This window comes from Salvelinus namaycush, unplaced genomic scaffold (genome assembly GCF_016432855.1).
Source record: "Salvelinus namaycush isolate Seneca unplaced genomic scaffold, SaNama_1.0 Scaffold3, whole genome shotgun sequence".
Lineage (NCBI taxonomy): Eukaryota > Metazoa > Chordata > Actinopteri > Salmoniformes > Salmonidae > Salvelinus > Salvelinus namaycush.
In genome coordinates, this window is record NW_024059896.1 from 1,133,550 (window position 1) to 1,149,408 (window position 15,859).

The 15,859-nt window shown below is 40.4% G+C and overlaps 1 protein-coding gene across 1 annotated transcript; it reads left to right on the top strand.

Moving 5' to 3' along the window:
• The first annotated feature begins 7,347 nt into the window (after nt 1-7,347).
• Nucleotides 7,348-9,928, top strand: LOC120039791 (zinc finger protein 135-like). The gene is made up of 2 exons (XM_038985171.1): nt 7,348-7,354; nt 8,470-9,928. The coding sequence occupies exons 1-2, from the start codon at nt 7,348-7,350 to the stop codon at nt 9,654-9,656; spliced, it is 1,194 nt and encodes a 397-aa protein (XP_038841099.1). The 3' UTR covers nt 9,657-9,928.
• The last annotated feature ends 5,931 nt before the right edge of the window (nt 9,929-15,859 follow it).

The window sequence follows — 15,859 nt, forward strand, 5'->3', positions numbered from 1 at the left end:
GTAGTGGTACCCCCTGTATATAGCCTCCACATTGACTCTGTACAGGTACTTCCTGAATTCTTTATTGTGTTACTTTTTTTATTTCGTTTATTTACTAAATATTTTCTTAACTCTTATTTTTCTTAAAACTGCATTGTTGGTTAAGGGCTTGTAAGTAAGCAATTCACAGTAAGGTTGTATTCAGCATTTCACGGTAACGTCTACTACACCTGTTGTAATCAGCGCATGTGACAAATAACAATTTATTTGAACTAAATATGGAGTATGTCAGTTTCAGTTTAGATGTAATTATATTTAGTATACTTTTATCACCAAATAATAATTGATTAAAACATGCTACTTTGCATCCTCCTCTGGTTACATTGACTTCAATACAAAACCTAGGAGGAATCTCAAGGCTTCCATAGACTTATTATTATTATGACAACTTCCGGAGGACGTCCTCCAACCTATCAGAGCTCTTACAGCATGAACTGACATGATGTCCAACCAATGAAAGGATCAGAGAATGAATCTAGTACTGAAAGCATAAGCTACAGCTAGCTAGCACTGCAGTGCATAACATGTGGTGAGTAGTTGACTCAAAGAGAGAGAAAGACAATAGTTGAACAGTTTTGAACAAATTATTTTATTCCAAAATGAAGGAGAAGCGAGAGAGAGATATTTCGTCACTTATTTTCCACTTTCAGTTTCACTTACTTAGCTAGCAAATGCAGCTATCTAGTTTAGCCTACTCAAACACTTGGCTCAAACAAAGGGATGCTATGTTAGCTAGCTGGCTATGACTATCCAACACAACACTGGAACTCTTTCAAGTCATGGCAAGCTTTTGGTTTTACTAATTTATTGCCACTGGGACCCGCCAATGTAAGTGCTAAACTGCTTACTGACTGTACACTGTAACGTTACTGCATGATTGTAGCAGGTTTACTAACGCGTTAGTTCTATTAGCTATGTTGACTATGATGTTACTTTAGCTAATATGGTGACAAGGATGTAGGCTGTGTGTAGCAGTTATGGTTTGACTTTGAAAGTTTTTTTTCGCCTGGTCACATACAGCTGATCTGTTGTGCATTGAAGTCCAGAAGCAAAGGGAAAAGGTGAGAGGAGGAGAGAAGGAATACAACGTGGCTGTTATGAAAGTGAACTGTGTTTATGCCTGATCAGGGGTGTATTCATTCCGCCGATTCTGTTGACAAATGTTTCTTAAACGGAACAAGACCAGGATAAACATACCTGAATTTGTCCAGTAATATCTCTATTTCAGCTAGATGCAGGCGAGAGTGTGCAAGGCGATATTGAATGTGTCTGTCCATGTGTCACTGTCTGTCACCGCAAAATTTGCTCTCGACCTGTGTGACCTACATTCTAAACTTTCATTCATAGGCTAGGTTGCTACCTCATGGGCCGCGGCTTTTGTGGAGCGATGGGTAACGATGCTTCGTGGGTGACTGTTGTTGATGTGTGCAGAGGGTCCCTGGTTCGCGCCCGGGTATGGGCGAGGGGACGGTCTAAAGTTATACTGTTCACCTTCTCTATCTTAGCTAGATGCAGGCGAGAGTGTGCAAGGCGATATTGAATGTGTCTGTCCATGTGTCACTGCAAAATTTTCTCTCGACCTGTGTGAACCTACATTCTAAACTTTCATTCATAGGCTAGGTTGCTACCTCATGATGGGTATAGGGACAATTAGAGTATCATGTAGTAGCCTAAACCTATTGCTGTTACATTGAACAGGGTGAGTGAAATATGAATGACAGTCATCCAATATGCTGTAATAGAATTAAGGCCATGCTCATGAAAAAACAAATCGTCCTGCCTCATCTTAAACGGCACTGACCACCACTGTTTGGGTGGTGGACCATTCTTGGTAAACATGGGAAACTGTTGAGCTGAAAAACCCAGCAGCGTTGCAGTTCTTGACACAAACCGGGGCGCCTGGCACCTACTACCATACCCCGTGCAAAGTAACTTAAATATTTTGTCTTCCACATTCACTCTCTAAATGGCACACATGCACAATCCATGTATCATGTCTCAAGGCTTAAAAATCCTTATTTAATCTGTTTCCCCCCTTCATCTACACGGATTGAAGTGGATTTAACTAGTGACATCAATAAGGGATCATAGCTTTAGCCTGGATTCACCTGGTCAGTCTAAGTCATGGAAGGAGCAGGTGTTCTTAATGTTTTGTATACTCAGTGTATAGCACTACAGACAATCAAGTGCTATTTGCATGTGATGCATTTGCTCTGTTGTTTACAGGATGATTTGTATCTTATAGAGCGTGGTTTTAAGGGAATAGTATGGTCACATCTAGATAAAAACGAATGTGAAAAATAAACAGAGAAAATGTGTATTCATAACACACTACCTATTCATATAAGTATTTATTAATCATCTACATATTCATATTGAGCTTCTACGTCTGTGTACAGCAACGTATTATTTGGAAGAGAAAATATATCAGCTTATTGTTAAATTATTATGACGTTCTTTCCAATACAAAAAGTGTAGTAACTGTTGTTTCCAAACTGCGTTACCCACTCCAGCCAGCAGATGGCGAAGTGCGTCTTTCAGGTGTTGCTTCTTGCGTGACGTATAATTTACTGGACCGGACGCTTCTTCAGGAACAACAACGCGGATACTCTTTCAACCACCTCGGTAGCTTGCTAGCCAACATAAAACTGAAAGGTTTACGTTTTAGACCATGTTTGTGTACATTAGCTAATCCCAGTGTTTTAAACAAATTTCGGTTGACGTATCAACTGCTTAACTTTAACCTAATTTGCTTGTTCAATTTGCAAACTTGTTAAAGATTGATACTGAGCCTAGCACTAGGCTAGTCGCTAATGCTAGCTAGCTAACATCCCTGACCACGAGCACACCAAACTACTCTTCCCTTGCTAATGAAGAGGGGGTCTGCTGTATGGAGAAAGAATCTTTCAGAATGAAAAAGGAGGAAGAGGAGGCTGTTATAGTGAAAGAAGAGGAAGAACATTTTAGAGAGGAAGAGGATGCTATCTCAGTAAAGGTGAAGGAGGAAGACGTTTTGGGAGTGAAAGAGGAGGAGACAGAATATCCGATTAACACCAGTGAGTACTGTCTTAAAAACAGGGGCACAAACTATGCAGTTGTTGAACTGTGGGGGCGTTCTACTGAAGTTCTATATTTTAATATGTTGTTCAGTACTGTATAAATTGTTAAAGGTTCGATCTGCCATTGGTACATTTTTTGTTGGGACTTCTCAATTAGATGTATTGAATTCTCCATGTGGTCTATATTAAAGTTCCCCTCATCTAATATAACAGGCTTTTAAAATTCAATATTGGTGCATATTTTCTACTTAAAATATCAAAGGGACGCAAAAGTCACCCATTTTGTGGAACGACACTTTTACATTTGCATCACAAACAACATTTTAGGAAATCGTGATGAAAGTGGCCATTTTAGACATATGCATGCCTCTTGTAAGACTCTAAGATTGCAATAGATGGTCATAAGTTTACGATCTGTTTGATGTCCTCGTTAACACAGGAGAGAGACATGACTATTGTGGATCCTCTGGGGAGCCTCAACAACATCCTGATGCTGACGAATCAGAGAAGAGTCTCTCCAGAACAGAACACCAGATGGTACAGCTCGGTCTGGTCTAGCATACAGCCTGCTCCGTCTGGGTCTGGGCTGTGTTTCTGTAAAGCACTTTATGACAACAGTGACATCAGCATCCATAATGATATGTGTCTGTGTCCCCTCTTTGTGGTTACCAGGACAATGCTAGCCCTTCCTCCCTCCCGGAGTCCCTGTGTCGTGCCTCTCCCGGTAGCACCTTACTGCTGGGTATGAAGAGGTTGTCTGTGCTGCTGGTGGACTGCAGGAAAACAACGGGGCTGAGTGGAACTGTGAGAGGACGAGAAGAGAAGAAAGGATCAGATTTGACTCATCAAAGTAAGTGCTGTAGTTCAGTTTGAACAAATAAATAGATCTGTTCACTGATATCTGTTACCAGGACAACCAGCAGAGTTCTGTTAGTTGACAGGAAGATAGACTGGTATCTGTTACCAGGACAACTAGCAGAGTTCTGTTAGTTGACAGGAAGATAGACTGGTATCTGTTACCAGGACAACCAGCAGAGTTCTGTTAGTTGACAGGAAGATAGACTGGTATCTGTTACCAGGACAACCAGCAGAGGTCTGTTAGTTGACAGGAATATGGACTGGTGGATATGGATGTTATGAATATCATAACACTGAAAAAGGATTCTGCCAATGAAAAGAGAGAAACCAATAGACCATATAAAACCTTGATGAAAGTTAGCTTTGGAGAGAAAGTTTCAATGATCTGTTGTAAGGTGCAAATTTTACAAAAACCTTTCCTAAAAACATTATGGATGTTACATTGCCTGTCCCAGTCAACCCCCCTATCTTTACAAGACTGTAGAACAGGCAAACTAAACTCCAGACACTGTTAATTAATTAACTAATACTGGAGGGAAGCTGTGATCAGGCTGCCCACTCAAGAGAAAGCTTTGAACTGTAACCAGTGCCTGCAACCTTGTTCAGGTTATCAGTCAACCTACCAGGGTAGTTACAAACAGTAAAGAAATTAAATCATCCACATATTTTGATCATATCTTTACTAATGCTGCAGAAATTTGTTTGAAAGCAGTATCCAAATTCATCGGATGTAGTGATCACAATATAGTAGCCATATCTAGGAAAAGCAAAGTTCCAAAAGGCTTGGCCTACTGTTCTATATAAGAGGTCATACAATTGTTTGTAGTGATTCCTATGTTGTTGATGTTGTTAGGTTATTTTTTTTCACAGTAAATAACTCACGGACACTAGAGAAGCTTTAACCAAGTTTAATTATTCCCAAAGGTTATGTACAGCTGTAATTCAGACATCCCAACATTTGTTCCATCCAGATATATATCTCACTTATGACACTCCTCCTTCTCTCCAATCCTTACATCTTATGGTTCCACAGGAAGAGAGTAAAGAGGGTAACAGGATACCAAACCTTTATCTCCCTGATGAGAATCTGTCCTGACCTCAACCCCTCCTTCATCTAATCCACAGATGGCTGTAAAAACTGTTAAATCCACGTGGATTGATGAGGAATTTAAAAATGGTATGATGAAGAGGGAGGCAAAAGAGATGGCAAATAGGTCTGGCTGTATAACTGATTGGCAAACGTATTGCAAATTGAGAAATCATGTGACTAAACTGAATAAAAAGAAGAAACTACACTATGAAACAAAGATAAATGACATGAAGAATGATTTTAAAAAGCTTTGGAGCACCTTAAATGAAATTTTGGGCAAAAAAATCAACAATGACATGTCACTGGTGTCTGAGAACGTGGATGGAAAATGATTGAGGATAATAGCGGCCGATATTGCCACTTCTATTCGCCTTATCTTCAATTTAAGCCTACTAGAAAGTGTGTTCCCTCAGGCTTGGAGGGAAGCTAAAGTCATTCCACTACCCAAGAATAGTAAAGCTCCCTTTACTGGCTTAAATAGCCGACCAATCAACCTGTTACCAACCCTTACATTTAAAAAAATAAATGGTGTTTGGCCAGATACAATGCTATTTTACAGTAAACAAATTGAGACTTTCAGCTTATAGGGAAGTTCATTCAACAAGCACAGCACTTACAAATGACTGATTGGCTGAGAGAAGTTGATGATAAAAATATTGTTGGGGCTGTTTTGTTAGACTTCAGTGCGGCTTTTGACATTATCGATCGTAGTCTGCTGCTGAAAAAAACGTATGGCTTTACACCCCCTGCTATATTGTGGATAAAGAGGTTTTTTTTAAATGTAAACTTTATTTAACTAGGCAAGTCAGTTAAGAACAAATTATTTTTTTCAATGACGGCCTAGGACTGCCTTGTTCAGGGGCAGAACGACAGAGTTTTACCTTGTCAGCTCGGGGATTCGATCCAGCAATGTTTCGGTTACTGGCCTACCGCTCTAACCACTCGGCTACCTGCCGCCCCAGAGCTACCTGTCTAACAGAACACAGTGTTCTTTAATGGAAGCCTGTACAACAAAATCAAGGTAGAATCAGGAATTCCCCAGGGCAGCTGTTTGGCACCTACTTTTTTCAATCTTTACCAACGACATGCTAATGACATTTGAGTAAAGCCAGTGTGTCTATGTATGCAAATGACTCAACACTGTACACGTCAGCTATTACAGCAACTGAAATGACAGCAACACTTAACAAAGAGCTGCAGTTAGTTTCAGAATGGGTGGCAAAGAATTAGTTAGTCCTAAATATTTCTGATTACCTTAAGTTACATGGCCTACTATGCTAATTCTGTAGCGGTATTGTTAGAGGGGGGTAAAGATAAAGATTTTGTTGGGGCGCCAGGCAGGTATTAACCCTAGTTATTAAAGTTAGTTATTAGCTATTATAACATTATTATTATAAATATGATTAAAACCGAAAAGATAAGAGTAGAATAGATAGAGTAGTGCTTCCAGACACATTCTAAACATGATGGAGTCTTAAAGGAGGACTGTAGCGTCTAATGATGAAACATTATGGAGTCTTAAAGGAGGACTGTAGCATGGAGTCTTAAAGGAGGACTGTAGCATCTAATGATGAAACATTATGGAGTCTTAAAGGAGGACTGTAGCATGGAGTCTTAAAGGAGGACTGTGGCATCATGAGGTAGTCACCTGAAATGCATTTCAATTAACATGTGTGCCTTTTTAGAAGTTAAGTTGTGGAACTTCTTTCCTTAACCTGTTTGGGATAGGGGGCAGTATTTTCACGTCTGGATGAAAAGCGTTCCCAAAGTACACTGCCTGCTACTCAGGCCCAGAAGCTAGGATATGCATATAATTGTTAGATTTGGACAGAAAACACTCTAAAGTTTCTAAAACTGTTAAAATACTGTCTGTGAGTATAACAGAACTTATTTGGCAGTTGAAACCCCGAGGACAAACCATCCAGGAGGATTTTTTTGTTGTTGAGGGGACTCTGTTTTCAAATGGCTTTGTGTGGCACTTTTCTGTGGCACTTGGTTGCAGTTCCTATTGCTTCCACTAGATGTCAACAGTCTTTAGAAATTGGTTGATGTTTTTCTTTAGAGAAATGAAGAAGTACGGCTATTCAGAACGAGGGTCCAGCCTAGTGCTCTCTAATGTTTTGATGCGCGCTCCAGGTCACACGCTTCACGTTGTTTTTATCCGGTATTGAACACAGTTTATCCCGTCTTAAATTTTCTCGATTATTTACATTTTAAAATACCTAAAGTTGGATTAGGAAAGTTGTTTGAAATGTTTGGACAGCGTTTACAGGTAACTTAACTTATTAGATATTTGTAGTCATGCTGGGTGAGTTGGAACCGGTGTTTTTTTTAATCAAACGCGCCAAATAAATGGACATTTTGGAGATATAACGACGGAATTAATTGAACAAAAGGACCATTTGTGATGTTTATGGGACATATTGGAGTGCCAACAGAAGAAGCTCTTCAAACTTAAGGCACAAATTATATAGTTATTTCTGAGTTTTGTATCGCACCTGGCGGGTTGAAATATGATTGTCATGTGTTTGTTTGATGGGGTGCTGTCCTCAGATAATCGCATGGTTTGCTTTTGCCGTAAAGCCTTTTTGAAATCTGACACGGTGGCTAGATTAACAAGAAGTTAAGCTTTAATTTGGTGTATTGCACTTGTGAATAAAAAAATATTTTGTGCTCTGCAATTTCACCGGATGTTGTCGAAACGTTCCACAAGCGGAACCCCTAGCCATAACAGGTTTTAATGTGTTTGAGCCAATCAGTTGTGTTGTGACAAGGTAGGGGTGGTATACAGAAGATAGCCCTATTGGGTAAAAGACGAAGTCCATATTATGTCAAGAACAGCTCAAATAAGCAAAGAGAAACAACAGTCCACCATTACTTTAAGGACCACCACAGGAATGGAAAGCCCAGAGTTACTTCTGATGCATAAGTTCATTAGAGTTACCAGCCTTAGAAATTGCAGCCCAAATAAACGCTTCACAAAGTTCAAGTGCTTTGTATTTTTTTTGCATTTTGTATTTTCGACGTAAAAACAAGTTTTGGACTTCCACACAAAATTACTTCTTTAGTTATTTTATGTTTAAGGAAGTGTGTAGGTCACATTCTGTATCATACAGCTATGAAAGTTATATATTTAGAACCACCTGCTTGTTTGGAATCTAGCGACGTCTGTGTCTTCAGTGTCCTAGAACTGTCTAGTTTGTGTTCTGACTTGTAAAACAGGATGAATAAAATAAGTAATGTAAACATAGCAGTAATTGCCAGGAAGCTCTACATTTGTTTTAAAATCACACTATATTTGTTAAAACTGGCCTCAGGTTATTGAGAGATCTGATTTAGGATTTACCCTCGTAGCAAGGTTGTTTTATCATGTGGAGGTTTCATTCGGGTCTCTATTTAAAAATAACACAGTGTCTTTGGCAGGAGAACGACCAGACTCAGACGACCCAGAGCCAGGGACGTGCAAACCAGCAAGACGACACCAGTGCTCCCACTTTAGAAAGGGTTGTAACCGGTTATGGAACCTGAAACAACACGAGAAAATACACACAAGGGAGAAGCCTTACCACTGCTCCCAGTGTGGAAAGAGTTTTAAGCTTTTAGGAACCCTTAAAGCTCATGAGAGAATACACACAGGGGAGAAGCCTTACCACTGCTCCCAGTGTGGAAATACTTTTAACCAGAAAGCACACCTGAAACAACATGAGAGAATACACACAGGGGAGAAGCCTTACCACTGCTCCCAGTGTGCAAAGAGTTTCAAACGGCCTTGTCATCTGAAACAACATGAGAGAATACACACAGGGGAGAAGCTTTACCACTGCTCCCAGTGTGGAAAGTGTTTCAGCAGTTTAGGGGAGCTGAAACGACATGAGATAATACACACAGGGGAGAAGCCTTACCACTGCTCCCAGTGTGGAAAGAGTTTTAAGCTTTTAGGAACCCTTAAAGGTCATGAGAGAATACACACAGGGGAGAAGCCTTACCACTGCTCCCAGTGTGGAAAGAGTTTTAAGCTTTTAGGAACCCTTAAAGCTCATGAGAGAATACACACAGGTGAGAAGCCTTACCACTGCTCCCAGTGTGGAAATACTTTTAACCAGAAAGCACACCTGAAAGCCCATGAGAGAATACACACAGGAGAGAAGCCTTACCACTGCTCCCAGTGTGCACAGTGTTTCGGCCAGAAAGGAAGCCTGACCCAACACGAGAGAATACACACATGGGAGAAGCCTTACCACTGCTCCCAGTGTGGAAAGGGTTTCAATCAGCCAGGGTATCTGAAACGGCACGAGAGAATACACACAGGGGAGAAGCCTTACCACTGCTCTCAGTGTGGAAAGTGTTTCAGCCGTTCAGGGGAGCTGAAACAACATGAGAGAATACACACAGGGGAGAAGCCTTACCACTGCTCCCAGTGTGGAAAGAGTTTTGTGCTTTTAGGAACCCTTAAAGCTCACGAGAGAATTCACACAGGAGAGAAGCCTTACCACTGCTCCATGTGTGGAAAGAGTTTTAAGCGGAAAAGCAACCTGAACCAACACGAGAAAATACACAGAGGGGAGAAGCCTTACCACTCCTCCCAGGGTGCAAAGTTTTTGCCCATTTAGGAAGCCTGAAAGAACACATGAGACTACACACAGAGGAGAAGGCTTAGAAATTGCTCAGACTGGGAAAACATATTACTCATCACAGTCACTTGAACGTCATGAGAGAATCCACACATAAGAGAAGAATTACTTGTATATTGATATTTCACATCTCATTGACTTAAAATTCATCAGAGAACATACACAGTGCTCCCATTGTCTTATATTGTTGACTGATAATGTGTTTACTTGTTTTTACCATATGAAATTAAATGGTACAAGGTATACTCAAACATATATTTGTTTGTTTTTATTAGAAAACATGAATTTAATATGGAGTATGTCAGTTTGAATATAAAGTAGATCAGATTCCATGTGTTTAAATTGTCCTTTTTAAAACTCTTTGTGTGTGTTTATCTGGGTGTGTCATTCCTCCAGCACTACAGATAATACAGTGATATTTGGATGTGATGCATTTGTTCCATTGTTTACATTTGCATTGTTGGCCCACTGATGATTTAATGAAATTCAAATATTCAGACTGTAACGGAAAATGTTAATTGTATGTGTGTCCACATAACTGATTATGTGACTAACCTTGTGAAACTGTCCTATTATAATCTCCTGTTCTTGGGACCATCATTATGTGTTGCAAACCAGCTGCACCTGCGTCCTTGTATGAATAAAGTCCCTCCCAGGAACAGGAAACTATAAAGATATGTGCTCATCACCCAATGCTTCAGGAATTCAGACTGTCTACGCTGCGCTGTGTAACTCTGTTATTCTCTCTGAGCTCAGAAATAAAGAATCTTGGTTTGACTTGGACTCCAGCAGATGCTTATTTTATAATATCCACCTCAACTCTCCCACGGATTGCTGTTTATCATTGTCTCAATGAAGAGTTCCTCGTTCAACTTTTCTGGGGGCAATTACAAGCCTCCCACTGGTTGAATAAACGTTGTTTCCACGTACTTTCAACAAAACAAATCCATGTGATGATGATAGATGTAGAAAACTGATTGGATTTGTAAAAAGCCATCAACATCAGTTATTTTTAGTTATTTTTCATCCAACTGGCAACGTAAATCCAATGACAGGTGACATTTTGTGTTGATTTCATGTTGAATTCACTTTAGTTGACGACTCAAAGAAATGTAAATAGAAACTAGATGTTGAACTGCCGTCTGTGCCCAGTGGGCTGGTTTGAATAAGTAGCAGGTGTTGGATCAATATCCACCTTAGTAGCTAAGTTTCCATGCAATTTGCGACAGATTTTCATGTGAATATTCTAAAATCTGCATAAAACAATATACGCATTTTCCCACCAGAAATGTTTCTATCAAACATACTCATTGCAGATAAAAGGCTTTGCGTGACAAAACTTAAATATAAATATTTGAGCATAAAGGAGTTTCCACCGCCATTTCTCGCTTAAACATTTTTACTGACACAAAAAGACCCCACCATGTAAAACGAACTAACATATCGTCTGTCGGCTTTTATAAAATTGTAAAGGCATATCCTGTTTCCATCAGCCTGGTCATTACTTTTGAAATGGTTGGATCAATATCCACCTTCATGATATGGATGAACCTCTGATAATCAAGTGATATTTAGAATGTCTGAGTAGTTCTATATGATGTCATAATACACCCCTCTGACAATAGGTTGACTGGGGAGGTGATGTACCACAGTCAAAGTCCTGCAATAAGAGCTAAGAGACTAATATTTGTGTAAACTATATAAACTGTTTACAATTTGGCTCATGCATCCTCCCTTCTCTCCCCTGTAATGATTCCCCAGGTTGTTGCTGTAAATGACAATGTGTTCTCAGTTGACTTACCTTGTTAAATAAATAAATAATAACCATGTTTCCAGCCAAAGTTTATTCATTAGGATATATACAAATATGATGATGTCATAGTGATTTCATGACATGTGAATGAACAAGCCTTTTCATACTTTATAACATGGCTATATACAATGCCTTCAGAAAGTATTCAGACCCCTTGACTTTTTTCCACATTTTGTTACGTTACAGCCTTATTCTAAAATGTATTAAATCATTTTTTCCCCTCATCAATCTAAACAGGTCTTTAGAAATTGTTGCAAATTTTATTTTATTTTTTAACAACTGAAAAATAAAATGTTCATAAGTATTCAGACCCTTTACTCAGTACTTTGTTGAAGCACCTTTGGCAGCGATTACAGCATTGAGTCTTCTTGGGTATGACGCTACAAGCTTGGCACACCTGTATTTGGGGAGTTTCTCCCATTCTTCTCTGCAGACTCTCTCAAGCTCTGTCAGGTTGGATGGGGAGCGTCGCTGCACAGCTATTTTCAGGTCTCTCCAGAGATGTTAGACCAGGTTCAAGTCCGGGCTCTGACTCGGCCACTCAAGGACATTCAGAGACCAGAGACTTGACCCGAAGCCACTACTGCATTGTCTTGGCTGTGTGCTTAGGGTTGTTGTCCTGTTGGAAGGTGAACCTTCACCCCAGTCTGAGGTCCTGAGTGCTCTGGAGCAGGTTTTCATCAAGGATCTCTCTGTACTTTGCTCGGTTCATCTTTCCCTTGATCCTGACTAATCTCCTAGTCCCTGCTGCTGAAAAACATCCCCACAGCATGATGCTGCCACCACCATGCTTCCCCCCAGGGATGGTGCCAGGTTTCCTCCAGACGTGACGCTTGGCATTCAGGCCAAAGAGTTCAATCTTGGTTTCATCAGACGAGAGAATCTGGTTTCTCATGGTCTGAAAGTCCTTTTGGTGCCTTTTGGCAAACTCCAAGTGGGCTGTCATGTGCATTTTACTGAGGGGGGGCTTCCGTCAGGCCACTCTACCATAAAGGCTTGATTGGTGGAGAGGTGGAGAGATGGTTGTCCTTCTGGAAGGTTCTCCCATCTCCACAGAGGAACTCTAGAGCTCTGTCAGTGACCATCGGGTTCTTGGTCACCTCCCTGACCAAGGCCCATCTCCCCCGACTGCTCAGTTTGGCTGTGCCGCAAGCTCTAGGAAGAGTCTTGGTGGTTCCAAACTTCTTCCATTTTAGAATGATGGAGGCCACTGTGTTCTTGGGGACCTTCAATGCTGCAGAAATGTGTTGGGACCCTTCCCAAGATCTGTGCCTCGACCCAATTCTGTCTCGGAGCTCTACAGACAATTCCTTCTACCTCATGGCTTGGTTTTTACCCTGACAGTCTCATATAAAGGGTCTGAATACTTACTGTTATGTAAAGGTATATTTTTTATCTTTAATAAATGTTTCTAAAAACCTGTTTTTGCTTTGTAATTAGATGTTTTATATTTAACTAGGCAAGTCAGTTAAGAACAATTTCTTATTTACAATGACGACCTACCGCTGAACAGTGCCTTGTTCAGGGTCAGAACAACAGAGTTTTACCTTGTCAGCTCAGGGATTCGATCCATCAACCTTATGGTTACTAGCCCAATGCTCTAACCAATAGGCTACCTGCCACCCCAAATGATGGGCTATTGTGTGTAGATTGCTGAATATATATATATATATTTAAAATCCATTTTCAAATAAGGCTGTAACGTAACAAAATGTGGAAAAAGTAAAGGGGTCTGAATACTTTCCGAATGCGCTGAACAAACATCACATTGAATATTCACCTCACTTTTGAAAAGCTCCATGAGGAAGAAAGGATTCCCAGATGATCTTTTAGATGTTCTGTCTCAGGATGTTCTGGGTTGATGGCTGTTGGAGAGGGGAGGGGCAGTTGAGTGAGCTGGGGCCTTTTATGGCCCTGCCTCTGGGAGCCTGTCAGCTGTGTCATGATGAGAGAGAGTGAGAGAGGACCGACTTGTAAGATATTTTGTGCTATAAACGTACTTCTATTTGAAGAGCTTTTTGACCATTCAGGGACCTAATCTCAAACACTCATGAAAACATGAAAAAAATATTGTCCACACGAAAGACTGAATTTGGTAATAAAAATGATTTTTGACAAGTTATATGCATGAAAATAAAGATGTTAAAAAAATGTGACATTTTGGAGAGTTTTTTGCAGACTATATGAGAGGAATAAGCCTTGTTATGGATACATGTCTATAAAGATAGACTGGTATTAGATATCTGATCCATTTTTGGGGCACATGTTGACAAGATGTTGGGGAATCACTGGAGGGGAATGTTGACCAACTGAGCATCTCAGTGTACAGCTCAATAAACACAATAGTAGTTTTGTTACATTTCAGTCTTCTGTGATGAAGTGTCATATTGGGATGCAAACTCAAACATGAATACATTTAAACTGTATCTGACATGGTACTGGTGTCTTCTTTTTTAAAGCCCATAACCATGTGTGTGATGTGTAAACAACAAAGGGCACCCCCCCATAAAAAGATCCCGCAACAGAAAGCTGCACAATATGTTGAGAAAAGTATTTTGTTAACCATGACTATATCAAACCCAACTCCATGTGTTGCCACTATCATGTATCCTACCATGACTATATCAAACCCAACTCCATGTGTTGCCACTATCATGTATCCTACCATGACTATATCCAACCCAACTCCATGTAATGCCACTATCATGTATCCTACCATGACTATATCCAACCAAGCTCCATGTGTTGCCACTATCATGTATCCTACCATGAATTTATCAAACCCTACTCCATGTGTTGCCACTATCATGTATCCTACCATGACTATATCCAACCCTACTCCATGTGTTGCCTCTATCATGTATTCTACCATGACTATATCCAACCCAACTCCATGTGTTGTCACTATCATGTATCCTACCATTACTATATCCAACCCTACTCCATGTGTTGCCTCTATCATGTATCCTACCATGACTATATCCAACCCAACTTCATGTGTTGCCTCTATCATGTATCCTACCATGACTAAATCCAACCCAACTACATGTGTTGCCACTATCATGTATCCTACTTGGCTGAAGCTTTGATCCAATGGAAGAAGTATTAAGGAGCAGGGAGGTTAAAGGTCACTTCAGGATACAGCTGTTACTCTACAACAGTAAACATGTGTACTGTTGGGGGTACTGGAGGACCAGCATTGGGAAACACTGCTTTACACTCTCCTAGATAATGTGTTACTGTTGGGGGTAGTGGAGGACCAGGATTGGTTAACACTGGTCTACACTATCCTAGATAATGTGTTACTGGTGTAGAGAGGAGTAGGATTGGTTAACACTGCTCTACACTCTCCTAGATAATGTGTTACTGGTGTAGAGAGGAGTAGGATTGGTTAACACTGCTCTACACTATCCTAGATAATGTGTTACTGGTGTAGAGAGGAGTAGGATTGGTTAACACTGCTCTACACTCTCCTAGATAATGTGTTACTGGTGTAGAGAGGAGTAGGATTGGTTAACACTGCTCTACACTATCCTAGATAATGTGTTACTGGTGTAGAGAGGAGTAGGATTGGTTAACACTGCTCTACACTCTCCTAGATAAAGTGTTACTGGTGTAGAGAGGAGTAGGATTGGTTAACACTGCTCTACACTCTCCTAGATAATGTGTTACTGGTGTAGAGAGGAGTAGGATTGGTTAACACTGCTCTACACTCTCCTAGATAATGTGTTACTGGTGTAGAGAGGAGTAGGATTGGTTAACACTGCTCTACACTCTCCTAGATAATGTGTTACTGGTGTAGAGAGGAGTAGGATTGGTTAACACTGCTCTACACTCTCCTAGATAATGTGTTACTGGTGTAGAGAGGAGTAGGATTGGTTAACACTGCTCTACACTATCCTAGATAATGTGTTACTGGTGTAGAGAGGAGTAGGATTGGTTAACACTGCTCTACACTCTCCTAGATAATGTGTTACTGGTGTAGAGAGGAGTAGGATTGGTTAACACTGCACTACACTCTCCTAGATAATGTGTTACTGGTGTAGAGAGGAGTAGGAAGGATGCAGTCTCAGGTTTGGAAAGACTGAATTTATTTCAGCACCAACAGATCAAAGCGGAACAAAACCCAAACGTTGTTGTGCTCAAATTAGATCTTCATAAACAAAAAGGCACAGGGTGAACTATATAAAGTACTCAGGAAATAGTAGGAGAGATTCCTCTCAGGAAAACCAGTAACATTTACAATGACCCACAAAAGACAAAATGTCAGAGGGAGTGTATATATACAGTGATAGAGGGGCGATTGGAACCAGGTGCGTGTAATTTACATTTACATTTAAGTCATTTAGCAGACGCTCTTATCCAGAGC